Source organism: Mya arenaria, chromosome 12 (assembly GCF_026914265.1).
Source record: "Mya arenaria isolate MELC-2E11 chromosome 12, ASM2691426v1".
Lineage (NCBI taxonomy): Eukaryota > Metazoa > Mollusca > Bivalvia > Myida > Myidae > Mya > Mya arenaria.
Genome location: NC_069133.1, coordinates 9,516,866 through 9,532,840, shown reverse-complemented (window position 1 = coordinate 9,532,840; position 15,975 = coordinate 9,516,866). Strand labels below are relative to the sequence as shown.

General features: G+C 35.1%; 1 protein-coding gene across 1 annotated transcript; it reads left to right on the top strand.

The window, feature by feature from the left end:
• Positions 1 to 5,227: 5,227 nt before the first annotated feature.
• On the top strand, positions 5,228 to 15,633 carry LOC128212057 (decapping and exoribonuclease protein-like). Its single transcript, XM_052917301.1, has 7 exons — positions 5,228 to 5,544; positions 5,798 to 6,027; positions 6,870 to 6,965; positions 9,657 to 9,765; positions 12,058 to 12,193; positions 13,289 to 13,383; positions 13,621 to 15,633. The coding sequence occupies exons 1-7, from the start codon at positions 5,279 to 5,281 to the stop codon at positions 13,721 to 13,723; spliced, it is 1,035 nt and encodes a 344-aa protein (XP_052773261.1). The 5' UTR covers positions 5,228 to 5,278; the 3' UTR covers positions 13,724 to 15,633.
• The last annotated feature ends 342 nt before the right edge of the window (positions 15,634 to 15,975 follow it).

The following is a 15,975-nucleotide window of genomic DNA, read 5'->3' as shown; positions in this document are numbered from 1 at the left end:
TTGTGGGTGCAGTAAATATTTTATTACACGAATTTTGGGTGCAGTAACTATTACACAACACAGGTTGTGAGTGCAGTAACTATTACACAACACAGGTTGTAGGTACAGTGACTATTACATACCACGGGTTGTAGGGGCAGTAACTATTACATAACACGGGTTGAGGGTACAGTAGCTATTACATAACACGGGTTGTGAGTACAAGTAATATTACATAACACGGATTGTGAGTGCAGTAACTATTACATTACACGGATTATGAGTGCAGTAACTATTACATTACACGGGTTGTGGTTGCAGTAACTATTACACTACTCGGGTTGTAGGTGCAGTAACTATTTCACAACACGGGTTGTGGGTGCAGTTAATATTCCATTACACGGATGGTGGGTGCAGTAACTATTACACAACACGGGTTGTGGGTACAGTAACTATTACATAACACGGGTTGCAGGGACAGTACCTATTACATAACACGGGTTTTAGGTTCAGTTACTTTTACATAACACCAGTTCAAAGTGTAGTAACTACAACATAATACGGGTGGTAGGTGCAGTAACAATAAAATAACAAAGGTTGTGGGTGCAGTAACTATTACATAACACGGCTTGTGGGTGCAGTATCCATTAAATAACACGGGTAGTGGATGCAGTATCTATTACATAACACTGATTGTGGGTGCAGTAACTATTACATAACACGGGTTGTGGGTACAGTATCTATTACATAATACAGGTTGCTGGTGCTGTAACTATTACACAACACGGGTTGTGGTTGTAGTAACTATTACATAACACAGGTTGTGGGTGCAGTTTATTTTTCATAACACGGGTTGTAGGTGCATTAACTATTACATAACACGGGTTGTGGAAGCAGTATCTATTACATAATTTGGGTTGTGGGTGCAGTAACTATTACATTACACGGGTTATGGGTGCAGTATCTATCACATAGCCGGGTTTGTGGGTGCAGTATCTATCACATAACACGGGTTTTGGGTGCAGTATCGTTTACATAATAGTGGTTGTAGGTGCAGTATCTATTACATAACAGGGGTTGTGGGTGCATTATATATCACATAATACGGGTTTTGGGTGCTATATCTATCACATAACAGGGGTTGTGGGTGCAGTATCTATTACATAACAGGGGTTGTGGGTGCAGTATCTATCACATAACAGGGGTTGTAGGTGCAGTATATATCACATAATACGGGTTTTGGGTGCAATATCTATCACATAACAGGGGTTGTGGGTGAGTATCTATTACATAACACGTGTTGTGGGTGCAGTATATATCACATAACACGGGTTATGGGTGCAGTATCTATTACATAACACGGGTTGTGTGTGCAGTAACTATTACATAACACGGGTTTCGCGTGCTGTAATCGTTACATAGCACGGGTTGTGAGTTCAGTAACAGTAATATAGCACAGGTTGTTTATGCAGAAACTAATACATAACACTGGTTTTGAGTACAGTACCTATAACTGAACACGGGTTGTAGCTGAAGTAACTATTTCATAGCACAGATTGTATGTGCAATAACAAATACATACCTCGGGTTGTGGGTGCAGTAACTATGACCTAACACGGGTAGCTGCATTAAGAATTACAAAACACGGGTTGTAGCTGCAGTAACAATTACATTACACGGGTTGTAGCTGCAGTAACTAATACACAACACGAATTGTAGGTGCAGTAACAATTACTTAACTCGGGTTTTAGGTGCAGAACTAATACATACCACTGGTTTTGGGTACAGTAACTATGACATAATTCGGGTTTTAAGTGCAGTTACTATTTCATTACACGGGCTGTAGGTGCAGTAACTTTTACATAAAACGGGTAATTGGTGAAGTATCTATTACATAACACGGGTTGTAGGTGTAATAACTAAAAAAACCACAAGTTTTTGAATGAAGTAACTACAACAGAACCCGGGTTGAAGGTGTGCTGTCACATTAAAGGGGTTACGTGTGCAGTAATTATTGCATAACTCGGGTTGTAGGTGCAGTAATTATTACATAATACGGGTTGTGAGTGTCGTATCTATTATATTACACGGTTTTTAAGTGCAGTAACTATTACAAATCACTGGTGGATGGCGCAGCTACTATTTCATAACACGGATGGCAGGTGTAGATCCTATTACATTACTCGGATTGTTGGTGCAGTAATTATTACATACTCGGGTTGTGGGTGCAGTTACTATTAAGTAACACGGGTTTCAAAAATATGTGTATACCACGGATTGTACGTGTAGTTCCTATACATAACACGGGTTGTGGGTGCAGTAACTATTATATATCACATCGTGTAGTAGCAGTAAATATTATATATCACATCGTGTAGTAGCAGTAAATATTATATATCACATCGTGTAGTAGCAGTAACTATTATATATCACATCGTGTAGTAGCAGTAAATATTATATCACTCGGGTTGCGAGTGCAGTTATTTTTACAAAGCACGAGGTGTGTGTTAAGCAACAATTACAAAGCACGAGTTGTGAGTGCAGTTACAATTACATAACTCGAGTAGTGGGTGAAATAACTGTAATACGTAACACGGGATGTGGGTGAAGAAATAATAACATAACATTGGTTGTGGGTATAATAACTATTACATAACTCGGGATGTTGATGCAGTAACAAACATCACTTTGCGATGTAAACTATTAAAGGATGCATTGTCTATACAAATGACTCTGGTTTTGGGTGTAGTAGCTACTACAATGGAATAAAAAACTTCAATATTTTGGTTACTGGTACACTAACATTGTAAGTATTTCCTCAGGTTGCGGTATGTGTAATTATTACCTAGCCAGTATTTTAATAACTCGGGTTGTTGGTGAAGTTAACATATCTAGTATGACTTCAATAACTCGGTTTGAGGGTGAAGTATCTATTTCATAGCGAGTATGATCTCAATAACTCGTGTCAGGTTAAAGTATCTACTACATAGCAATTATGACTTCAATAACTCGGTTTGAGGGTGAAGTATCTATTTCATAGCGAGTATGATCTCAATAACTCGTGTCGGGTTGAAATATCAATTAAATTGAGATTATGATCTCATTAAGTCAATTTGTTGGTGAAGTTCCTGATTGAACCTACGGCCACTTGGGTGAGAGGCGGACACGTTTTCCCTTGATCAACTCTCACAATGTTGGGGCTGACTAGACCATTTTCGACCGGGTGGATGGATGGGTTCGCAGGTGCGACATCTTCAGTGAGAGGCAGAGGTCTATACCACTATATCATTCTAACTGTGGCGGTCTCGAACCTATGGCCGTTTTGGTGAAAGTCGCACTCTTATGCCACTAGAACACTCTCATTCTGGTGGGGATCGAAAATACGACCTTTTCAGTGAGAGGCGGATTCCAGTACTACTAGCAGGTATTGGTATTTATGACGTTCCGTCGTTAAATAAATGACGTTAGTAAAAAATCGCATATCAAATTCTAATACATATCCCAAATCATTTCGCTCATTTTTATTGCGCTCCTGTGGTCGCGCGAAATTATTAAGCTCAAGAACTCGTGCATATTTTGTATATAAATGGTCTAACCGATACATATACGGAGTATCTTAAATAGGTTGTGAACATTTTGTTCAAAGTGTCGATACATGAAAGCTTTTGTTTGGCAATAGCAGCCAAAACTCAATTTATTTTGGGGCGCACTTAAGGTACCATATAAACAAATACGTGTATTACTAGTTTGGCATACTTTGAAAGGACCTTATGGACAGGCATAGCAAATATAACAATTGCAGAGAAAAAAACTTTTTTTGGCTTTAAAATGGTCAACTAACTATTGTCGTTGAAATAAAGAGCATACATAAGAATCACAATAATTTTATTTAAAATGTAGTTTTTGATATTCATTTTACAGATTGGATTTTATGTGTGTATTTTCATTTTAGGATATAGAACCATATTTTGAAAAGTACACGATACATTTCACTTCGAATAACATTCAACAATCGTCTGTATGATTGAATTCATATCTATTTTTCAGCTCAAAATTGAAAACAGCTGAAAGTTCAAATTAATCTATTTTGAGTTCGCAGAAATCAGTGTACAACTACATCACTCTGACTTCTAGTTGCGAGTGTATATTCACATGTGTGCGTCCAATCGGTGATGTTGAGGTAGCCTTTGATAAATTGATCATTCATTACGTCACTCTGTTTAATTTAAAGGTGTCAACAAATATCGTATTTTAAACACTATTTAACAAACAATATTGCCCTAGATTTAGATTTTTCTAATGTTCATTGACGTATTCTTGACTCTTTTTTGCGCTTTAAGGTATTGAGCTCCTAAGGTCTTGCAATCTTATAAGGCTCAATTTTTAGATCAAGCACATATACTTTTTCATATAATTCCGTAACCTTTCATATGATACATGGAGTTTCCATTTGTTACAATATTCCTCTAATGTTTTTACAATCGGTTGCAGTTCTGCTGCTGAATTAGCAAAAATTACAATATCGTCTGCATATAAGAGTAGAAAAAACTTAAACAATCTTGTGTCGACCCCTATGGCCCCTTTGAGGTATGATACTTCCTCTTGATCGTCAATATAGAGTAAAAATAATAATGGCGATAGACATTCACCTTGACGTCCACCTAAATGACTTTCAAACACTGCACCTATACGGAGTATTGTAATTACGGTATGGACATTTGTTGAAGTTATCAATAACGTAATATGTTTCGCAACAACAGCCCAAAATGCATTTCTCCGGACTCGGTCTCAATACTCTTTGAATGGCTTTAATGTGTCCGATACACAAGTACGTGCTTTTTAGACGCCTTCTTACTTGGGCTACCAGGCTTTCTTTAACAGAGTACGATTTACAGTGTGTCAAGCTCTTCGGCATTACTACAAACAATGTATGTTACTGGTTACCACATATGGTATCGCCATTGACAAGGTACGTATCTTGTATAACTGTTTTCCTCAAAGTTCTTTATTTAGTCGAAAATAAACAGCAAATCGAAGACTTGACGCAAGACTGATGTAATGCCTTCTATTTCTATACTGATTTACATTCATCTTACACTGGGCTCGAAGTAAAACAAGGAAGGTATCAATAGAGTAACACGTAAAAGATCGATATAAAGATTATGTTTGAAACGAAATTCTAATATAAGGTGCCAATTACAATATAAAATATAAACCAGACTTGTTCCTGACCATATATAGCTATTTTCAGAAAATTTAAGATATATGGATTTTACAAATCTTATCATTTAGTTTCAAAATGGCAAGGTTTAACACCGACATTGGACGATTTGATTACCCAAACACAGGTTTAAATCGGCCTGAAGAACTTGGGTGGTTCTCATTAGATATTAACAGAGAATTTCACGATGATACAAGCCAGAGGAAATATTTTATTAAACCTTCAAATTATGATAATGTTAGATTTGATCTGACAAAAGGATACGAGGAAATGGTGAAAAGAGATGAATATAAGGACGAACAGCTCGATCACCTTCTGAAATGGATAAATAACCATGAGCTGGGGTGAGTGGTTAAGGTTTTCAGAAACAGAAACTAATAAAGATATAGGTGAGTGGAACATGATCACACTGATCTCAAGTATACACTTGATTATACAATGGTTGAAATCCTTTTTGAACCAAAGTAATGGCAGTTTCAAATATTCCACGTTTTACATTACATATCCAAGTAATTGTAAATTGTAATTGCGTAGTATTATGTTGAATTAGTAGTTTATTGGGCATTCACATGTGCTAAGTATTTATATTCGTTTTAGAAATATGCAAACCGACTTCATATGCCGCAGGGGTTTGTTAAATCGCTTAATGCGTACCCAGTATGCGAAACAAGACGACTGGAAGTTCGCCGTGACTCTCCACAAAGGTACCTACTACCTTTGTGAATGCCCCACTGACCAGAGTCTGGCAACAATAAAACAAATGATGGGAGAAAAAGACGAAGAGATGTGTGGATGGGGCTGCAAGTTTGAGCAATATCTCACCGCAAGTAGGGCATAGTTTTACCAATAGTGTGGTTGTCTTAGGTGGGCAATCAAATTCTATATACAGTTTTTACAAGTTTATATTCGAAAGAGATAAAAAAGACAAAGTTAGGAATTCTGATAGTATAGGTCCAATCTCAGAAATTATTATCCCAGTTGAAACTCGTTATCTCGATATAAATTGCGATCTGTCGAAAGATTTATGCATTCGTCATCGGACAAATCTCGATCCGCCTATTAAGTGGTCTGTGCATATTCGTCCGTCGTAAAAGATCAGTGTTCATTACCAAATAGTTGGAATCGGTAAAAAAGATCAATATAAAGATAATATCGGGTATCAGAGTTTGAGATAACGATTTCCTCTGTTCATGTAAATATACTCGTAAATTTCAGCTCGAATTTTCTGTCCTCTTATCTGAGTGTCCCTAAATAAAATGTATGCTATTTATGCATTAGGCTGGCGTCTTGACATTATAGCCCAAAAAGTAAATACAATATCATTGTCAATTGGAAGAACATTTATCATGATATAATGGCTTGGCTTTCTTAATTGAACATGGGACTGATTTTGATAATAATATTTTTCAATCAAATTAATAAATTAAGATTATTTTAAGGTCATAGATTTGTTGCTTTGCAACATATTTGTGCGTATTGATTTTTTAGCAAGTATTAAAAATAAACACAACAAGTAGAAAACAAAACAATAACCTTGTAACCACTGTGACACTTTTTACATAATTTAATTAATTTAAGGTACGGCTTAGATCCTTTAATGACACTGGCCCCTGACGTTTACGTACGCTGCACATGTATTTATAAACTTAATTTAATATTCGATATGCAGGTTCCGCAGATTCCGTTCCAACACCAGACATGCGATATAACAACTGTGAAACCTTCTATACTGTTGTGAAAGCCACGATCGGCTCCCACACACTAGGTAATTTTGTACATCTAAATCTTTAACTTATTTTATTCTTCAAGTTGAGTGTGCCATTTCTAGAAATATTGATTGTTTTTGGATGGGTTTCAGTAGCTGTTAATAAGTGTATATAATTACTTAGGTACGTTATAACTAAATATTAAGTACCCGTATGTTATCCAGGAAGCACTCTCTATATTGAACATTGACAATACTATTTCAGTCTGATATTTTGTTTCAGTCTGAGTAATATATATACTTTATTTGATATTTTGTAAATTCAGTTCAATACCTCCAATTAAGGATTTAAATTCGACATGTTGCATTTTATTGGGGTATGGTACGGACTCCACCCATTTTGAACAGCCCCATTGCATACCATACCCCAATAAAATGCAACATGTCGAATTTTAATACTTATATTTACATTTATTTAAATCTACATTTCAGCTACAATAAATCGATTATTCAAGAGCATTTTCTCTTTTTTCTTTCTCTCGTTGTTCTCAACGGTGGGTAGATTAGAACAGCTATTGCAACCTAATTTTATACGGCAAAGAATGCACAGATAAAATAGTTCCTTATTTATATGTTTATTTTTTATATTTTCAAGGTCAAGAATATTATAAATACGTATTATTGAATAAATTGTGTGCTTTCGGTCCGTTATCGTGGTTTATTAAAACGCAAAAACCCGGGCGTTATCGGTAGAAAACGTGCATTATTCAGTTAATTTATGTGCCGTTAATGCCCGGCTTTTTGTTTAACATATGCGCTATCAGGGCCCGCATCATAACAATGAAGGCTGAGCGACCTGGTTTCTGACCGAAAGTTGGTCAACGATGCAAACATTTGCACAAAAACATATTTTAGCATATATAATGTAGCTGCATACAAATACCAAAACATGAAATAAACCACATATAACTTACATATTTTCTGCTGAGTTGTCTTTTCCTGGCAAGCTGATGCGTTTACTAAATAGTTTTTTTCTGCAGTTGTTTTGACTATTAAAAGCACTAAATTATGTCTAAAACGACTAACTCCTCCGAATTTTAGTTATTTCTGTCGATTTTATTCAGAACATATGACTTATACGGACATGATTCCATTACGTTGTATGCAATGAACAAAGAAATTTCAAATATTTTTTCTCTGATGCTGAAGATGCTGTACATTTTATCAAGAACATGTTTACAACATTTTCAGGCTTAAATTAGTTATCAAAACAAATAATGGTTAGAGTAGGACTGTATAGGTAATTAATTGATTACCCAATAGGTATTGCGTGTAAATAATCCCATTTAGTCAATTTTCGAAAAAAACTACACTTTCAAAACGAATGAACATTGCAAAAAATGGCGTCGAAACAAAATGCAGCTGCCGAGTTATGTTGCGGCCCGAATCGAGCTTAATGTAAAACTTTTTCAATGACATCACTAATGACGTCATACAAGCACCCGTTATAGAGGTTATTTTGAACTAACTGTTTTTGCATTTTTGTGATTTTTACAGCCTTTTTTAAACACAAACGTTTTTTCAACTGTTCCATCCATTATGAAATTATCTACATTAAAATCAATCAAATTAACGTTGCTTATTTTGTTTTATCTGCTTTACTGATTACAGTTTTGCATGTTGCCAATAATTTTACTACGATTTCATTTAGAAAAAAAAGTTCCGTAGTAAATATGCCCCGCCCATTGGTATTATTGCACCCAATGACAGGACAGAAGTATCGAACAAACGCAAGCGATATCGATGGGAAATGCCTTTGCACTTTATACAGAAATAAAGTGCAATTGATAAACAACAACCATCGTTAAGGAATGAAGTGTAAATGTAAATATTTAGAAGTTAAAACAAACAACAACATGAATTTTACAGATATGAAATAATTTCTGCTGGACTAGAACATTGATTCCGGGTCCGTTCCATTTTTTGTTTTAAAATGAGTTTTCTGCGTTCCCACGAGCATGCAAAATGTCCAACCCTGTTAAAAATCTGACCGGGAGAACTTGAAATGTGTGTAAAACCTAAATACTTTTTTATGTTAGAACTTTTTTTTCAATTTCGATATCATAGAGTAAACTATTGATAAAATAAGTGTTTTCAGTTGCATCAGCTAAACATAGAAGGTGGTAGGTAGAATATTAGTTTTGGAACAACGGATTTTCCCACATTGTAATGTCCTATCAGACGATTTTCATTTTTTAATTGGATGCAGCCTATAAACAAATATTATATCTAATTATATTCTATGCGTTTATCGTACTCATCAAAATATATGTATAATCGTAGAACCGTTGAGTACAGAAATTATTGGTCTGTTAAAGAATTTTTTTTTCGAGCATAAATAGTTTTAATTACTTTCAAAATGCTTTTACGTAATATTTTTTTCTGAAAAAGTGTTTAAACATTCGCTTTTATATTTGTTACTGAAAATATTTTGACTAATCATAAAACTTATATAAACCGCAAAGCAAATGTTTGATAATGAAAAATGATCATGGGCTATCATACTATTAGCGTACTTTACTAATGTATATGCTGTAATGCTTTGTATGGAAATAAACTTTCTGCTCATATATAACGGTATGGGTTTGATACTAATTTACATTATAATGGATTGTTTTCTGTTCGAATATAAGCTTTTAATTCTGAAAATAATGGCATGTTTTTATCAGTGAAATATCTAATTCGTTTCAGTGTATTCGGGTGAGGTCGATGCTGTTAGTACAGATGAACCTTTTGGAGAACATTATGTTGAGTTCAAAACCATCAGACATTCCGCGTTGCAGAGAAACAGTTTCAAAAGGTATTACCTGATTAGCAACTGTTCAAACAGTGATTATAAGTATCTTCCATGGCCAAGAGTGTAAGATTTCGACCCGAGCGTAGGATGTTTTGCGGAAACGAGGTTTACCTACCTTAAACGAGCGGCTATGGTAGATGCTTTTGCTCCCACCTCAGTTAAAAAAAGAGTAAAATTGTATTTTTTGCTGGAACTCTTTTGTGCTTAGTGAAATAATTGCGTATGGATATGCGATAATTCATGGTTGTCTTGGATATGCGCGCAGTGATTCAGATTTGTTTATGTTTATAGTAGAATCGGACTTTAAATAGTTCTATGAAGAGTGAAGAATTATTTCTTGAAAGGTGCGTGAAAACTGTTTTATGGTGACATTTGAAGCGAGAAATAATTAATTAGCGTTTTAAATATTGCCACAAGACAAGGTTTCCATGATGCTACAGACGACCATCTTCAACAAGGGGGTAATTACAATGTGGTGACCATTAAAAAGGAGTTCCATACGGGCATTTTATCTTCGCCCATGGGCAAGAATTTCTAGCATGGTTAAATTATTGGATCTACTTATCTAAGAGAAATCTGTATCTTATTATCTCAACTACTGAGTGTGTAATGAAAGAGGGAACATTCGAGGAAACAAACTACCCTCTTTGTCTGACACTTTCAGTCATGGTTTAATTGCAACGTTTCATTGACAGAATTGTCAATACCCCTAGCAACGGCTTATGCCATTTTCTGATTTCAAGTATTGGCCAGTCCTCAACTCAGCTATTGCAACTTGTCATGATCATTTTGTGCAGCATCTGCGGTTTATCAATTTGATAAGGCAGCCCTGTGTTATAATGTTTACAAAATATAATCCTATTATTGATAATAGTGTTTATTTTTTTGCTTTCAGTACGATAAGGTCGGTAGGTCGGGCGCTTGTCAGTGACTACTTATCGTTAGGAGGACAAAAAATATATGCTAAGTTTCTTAGTATTCAGAGCGAAATACCCATCCAAAGTCTATACACCGCCCAGTGCAAATACGTGAACTTCTAAAAGACTCGCTTGATAAAATCAATTTATGACTAAATTAAAATTTAGCCGTTATTTTCGTAACAAAATGGTAAGTTGGCGATTGAAATCTTTTTTATAGGTGTTCGGTTTTCAGAACTACTTTAAATGATTATTAGACATATGTTTGGCTATCCCATTTGCGGAGTAATGAGCCTGAACACTAAAATGTTGAAAGAGCCCGATGGATCTAAAAATTAACAATATTACAGTGGACGAAGAACGTGGCGAAATTCAATGGCCACCACGCAGCATATTACGCTAGCTGTATTGAAAAAAAATGTTCTGAATAAAGTATTCGAACACATACGTTGTATCAAATAAGCAGTTTCTATTTCATTGTTTGTTAATATTCAATTGATATCAATTGAACTTAAGAATATCTCGTAATCGTTCTTTCTCGATGTTGAAGAGCAGAATACCTGACCGACACAATGTACCTTATTTTCGAGCGTATAGTGTTGGGTGTCTCGTTTACTATGTTCAGCTTTGATCGAGCCTTTTTAAGTAGTCATTTGCAATCGCTGAGCTAGTTTCTTTCGTAATTTATACTGGTACAAGCTCCTGCAGTGGTGGACACAGAGTGTTCTTGTTAGTTAACCTCTGTAGTTTAAATAAAAGCTCTTGAAGTGGTGGATAATCAGTGTGAGTTCGCCTCTTTAGTTTCAGTACAAGCTCCTAAAGTGTTTGACACAGATCATTAGTGTGAGTTCGCCTCTTTAGTTTCAGTTCAAGATTCTGAAGTGTTGGACGCAGAATATTGGTGTGAGTTCGCCTTTGTAATTTCAGTTTGAGCTCCTGAAGTGGTGGACACAGATTATTAGTGTGGGTTCGCCTCTGTAGTTTCAGTTCAAGCTCTTGAAGTGGTGGACACAAATTTTTAGTGTGAGTTCGCCTCTGTAGTTTCAGTTCAAGCTCTTGAAGTGGTGGACACAGATTATCAGTGTGAGTTCGCCTCTGTAGTTTCAATTAAAGCTCCTAAAGTGGCGGACACAGATTATTAGTGTGAGTTCGCCTCTTTAGTTTCAGTTACAGCTCCTGAAGTTGTGGACACAGATAATTGGTGTGAGTTCGCCTCGTTAGTTTCAGTTCAAGCTCCTAAAGTAGTTGACACAGATTATTAGTACGAGTTCGCCTCTGTAGTTTCAATTATTATTTTTGCAGGTACACGGACCTGAAGTGGTGGACAAAGTGTATTCTTGTGAGTCCGTCTCTGTAGTTTTCATTGTGTTATTTTCAGGTACAAACTCCGAAATTGGTGGACACAGAGTGTTCTTGTTGGCGTTCCCGAGATTGTTTGTGGGCTCCGTGATGATGCTGGTATTGTTACCAAACTACAAACATACACCACTCAAGATTTACCAACGATGGCCAGTGTAAGGCATTTTGAATATTTTTTATTAAGTATAATGGTTTATTAAATAAATGTATTTAAATATCTGTTCAACAAATGTTAATTGGAATGCCTCACGAAATGTGAATGATCTTCGTTTGCTTTTATTAAAAACAGTCGTGCTATATAAAGTGAGATTAAGCTTAATGCATTTTAAAGGAACTCGGATGTTAAAAATAGTTTAGTTTAAACTTATTTATTTTACAACAATTGTGAAACAAGCTATTGCAACATATATTAATCAACCTCGATGGCATGATGTTAGAAATGAATTTTTAAACTTTGTTAAATTGGAGTTATTTTACTTATGCAAAAGCAACTTACTCATTTAAAAAAAGTAGTTCTAAATCAAAGTGTTAACCTTATTCTCTTTTCCAACGCGTTAATAACCCTTTATTAGACAGAGAATTGATATTACATTTCTAGATACGTAATAAAAAAGCTCTAATTTTAACGAGTTGTAATTAAAACATGATTTTTGTTTACAATTCACACACAAACGTTTTTGCCGTAAATACCCTGAATCACACTCCTACTTGTCAGACAACTGTGTAAAAGCACGTCAGTTACCGGCATTTTGGTAAATGGTTTATGTTCTTATAATTCTGTATCTGACACAATCGTACAGAGACTAAGTCTGGATGACTTTTATTTTGACCATCCAAGCCATGTTGTATGCCCGTTGACATGGATGTTGTTAGGCTTTTAACCATGTGTCCCTTAAATTTTTGACAACAAAGAGTTTCAATGTAGTTTCATCCATACCATACTGAATGTACGTTGACACAAAGGTTGTTAGGTATGGGACCTTGTCTGAATCAAACTTAAATAAACGAACAGAAAATTTGAAAAATCCTCAACTGTCAATGGCAAACACAAAAATCACCAAATCATTCTGGTTTGCGCTGTCTGTAGATCACCAACTTTGAACTCTAACATATACAACAAGGACAAAGTGATCAACGCGAAGCAATTTATGACATATTGTATGTTTAGTTGCAAACGATAAAGCGTAGGACCTATCAATAGGCGATTTTATTAGCTGGGAATGTAGGTAATAAGCATAACTGTATTTTAGGACATCCCTGATCCATGGAAGCCCAATGTTTGCTACAACTTCCTTGACAAGCTCCTTGACTTCATCAAATCTAATGTGACGATAGATGATCCAAGGTTTGTTAATTGCAATAATTCGTATTAAAGGTATTTGTTTCACATTAAAACTGAACAACTTGATTATAATATGGCAACTTTAATTAAGCAAGGACACGGAGTTTATATCGAAAATTAAACATTCTTTTGAAACAGTCAACAACCAAAGGGATAAAGTTTTAAACTAGATTTCTCAAGATTAAATCAAATCAGATATCCAACACAATGAATACTTGTATTTCTTGTATTGTAAACCAGGCTCGTTCACCTGCTGGAGTTTTCAGGCAGGGATGCGACTTGTACCCGGCTTCCAAGGGACTCCGAATACGCTTTCATGCATAAATGGTATACTCACAATTAGCCTGGAGTATGTAGATGCTTGACTCTAATCCAGATCAAACCGGTTCGATGTAACGTCATTGACATTATTAGGGCAGATAAACGATTGAGACTACTAACACTATGTTATAGACATAAAAAAATGCTTAGACAATTTAAGCACTTTTTAACCAAAACGGTTCCACCGTTCCGATGCAGCACTTGCCTTTGTACACCGTTACAATGTTGCAGGTACCTTTGTTCAGTGTTCGTTTGTTGAACATCTCTAGTTTGAACAAACCTTATTAAAGCTGCACTCTCACAGATTGAACGTTTTGACAACTTTTTTTATTTTTTGTTTTGGAATGAGACATTTTTTTCGCGACAAATCATGTAAGGCAGTTATATAAGACTGCTGACAAAAACATAGAACGCAGATTTACTGATAGTATACAAGTTCAAAATATAATGTTTTATGCCTAATTCTTACACCGTGAGTAACGATTTAAGCCATAAAACATTAATTTTCGAACGGAAATCTGCGATCTTTTTTCAGCAATAGTATATCATTGGATTGCAAATTTTTACGCAAAAAAAAATGCTATTTCCAAGACAAACAATAACAAGTTGTAAAAATTGTAAATCTGTGAGAGTGCAGATTTAACACGTTACATTTATGTTAAAAAAACACTGCAAAAATCAATATTTTTTAATGCAGCTCAAATGCTCAGCGACATTAATTTCTTAATATTTGGTACTTTCCCTCTCTATCCTCCTTTATAAATCATGGTTCAAAGTGTCCCAGTCATTCATTGCCGCCTGCTTCATTGCGTCAATGCTCGTAATGGGTTTGTCTTGTTATTGTTATTCGTTATTAATTCCCAAATTTCTCTATTGACTGATTTGCCACAACATTATTTTCACCCTTTTGTCAGTAAACCAAGATTGTGTATACATGGCAGGTTTAAATTCCTGCTGCTAAACTCTGTCATCACAGTAAAACACATTGGTTGTTGGTATCAGACGTTCATGTATACTATCAGTAAACCGCTTATCAAGTCAGAACAGTGCTAAAGCTCCCCGTACCTTATCCCTTACAACACATGGATATCATTACTGTGTTTAAGACGCTGATAAAGAGCAAGAGCCTTTTCCTTGGTCCAAATAGCCTTAAAGGTAGATATTTGGGTACAGACATAATAGGTTTCCATCAGAAAATATGACATTATTCCAGTCATAGTATCTGCGCTTAATACGTTAACTAGTCTACTATCCTCTGTGTAAGTTCCAATTTCACGATAGGCAATGTATATTGAGCTCCTTTCTCCGTTTCAACTTATATTGCGTATGTACCTTCTGCTTTGAAAGGTTACTAAACTTTGAATCTTGTCCATTCAGCAATTGTCAAGATTTGTTCAGGTGTGTATTACTGCCCACTATTTCCTGCAGGAAATGGTAGTGAAGAAAATGTATTTGCTTGCATGTATTCAATCATTCATTTTTATATCACCAAATAATCTTTTTTTAGTTGCTCTCATTTGGATACCTAGTGCTGAATATTGTCTGCTTCAGTGAAAATCATAGGAATGTTACTCTAATATTGAAGAATTATCACCCCTTGCATCAAATGATTTTCGATTATGCTTAAATACTTTAAAGAAGTGTTAACTGAAGTTAATTTGTTTGTTAAACTATGTATAAGCTTCCTTTTTTACCAGCGTATTTGTAATAATATAAAACAGCCTTAATGAAAACTTCTATTAGGGACACAAAATTTCAACTTAGTATCCGATTACAAATTTATGGTGAACGCTCTTACCGTGATAAATTATACATATCGCGTCTAAATTACAACACTTTTTTTTGTAATTTAAAACAGACCCAATTGTGTTATGTGTGTTTGATTTTTTTAGGTTTCTATATTGTTATAATATATAAATATATAAAAATGTTGTTAAAATCATAACATGTTTGTGTGATTGTTTATCTCTTAGTTTGTATGTAAGTTTTGAAACACAATATCATTAAATATGTACTATACCGCTGTGTCTAATGAATGTTAAGTAATGTGCCGACAACAATGGGTAAAGATAAATTACTAATAGTATTATTCTTATATCGGTTGAATATCATAAATCAGGTTTCATTGCAAACGAAACAAACAACGTCTGAATAGTCTGAATATCAACTGATACAATAGTTTAGACTTCATTCGCAATGCAAGAGGCCACTCAAACACCAAATCAGGCGTGGACGTGGACCATAGGAGAGATGGACTGTTTATGAACGAGCTGG

Excerpts from the sequence above, each read along its gene's own strand:
- LOC128212057 (XM_052917301.1), top strand. The coding sequence starts at position 5,279 with ATGGCAAGGTTTAACACCGACATTGGACGATTTGATTACCCAAACACA. Across the intron at positions 5,545-5,797 it reads ATAAATAACCATGAGCTGGG|AAATATGCAAACCGACTTCA; the intron begins GTGAGTGGTTAA and ends TATTCGTTTTAG. Across the intron at positions 6,028-6,869 it reads TGAGCAATATCTCACCGCAA|GTTCCGCAGATTCCGTTCCA; the intron begins GTAGGGCATAGT and ends TTCGATATGCAG.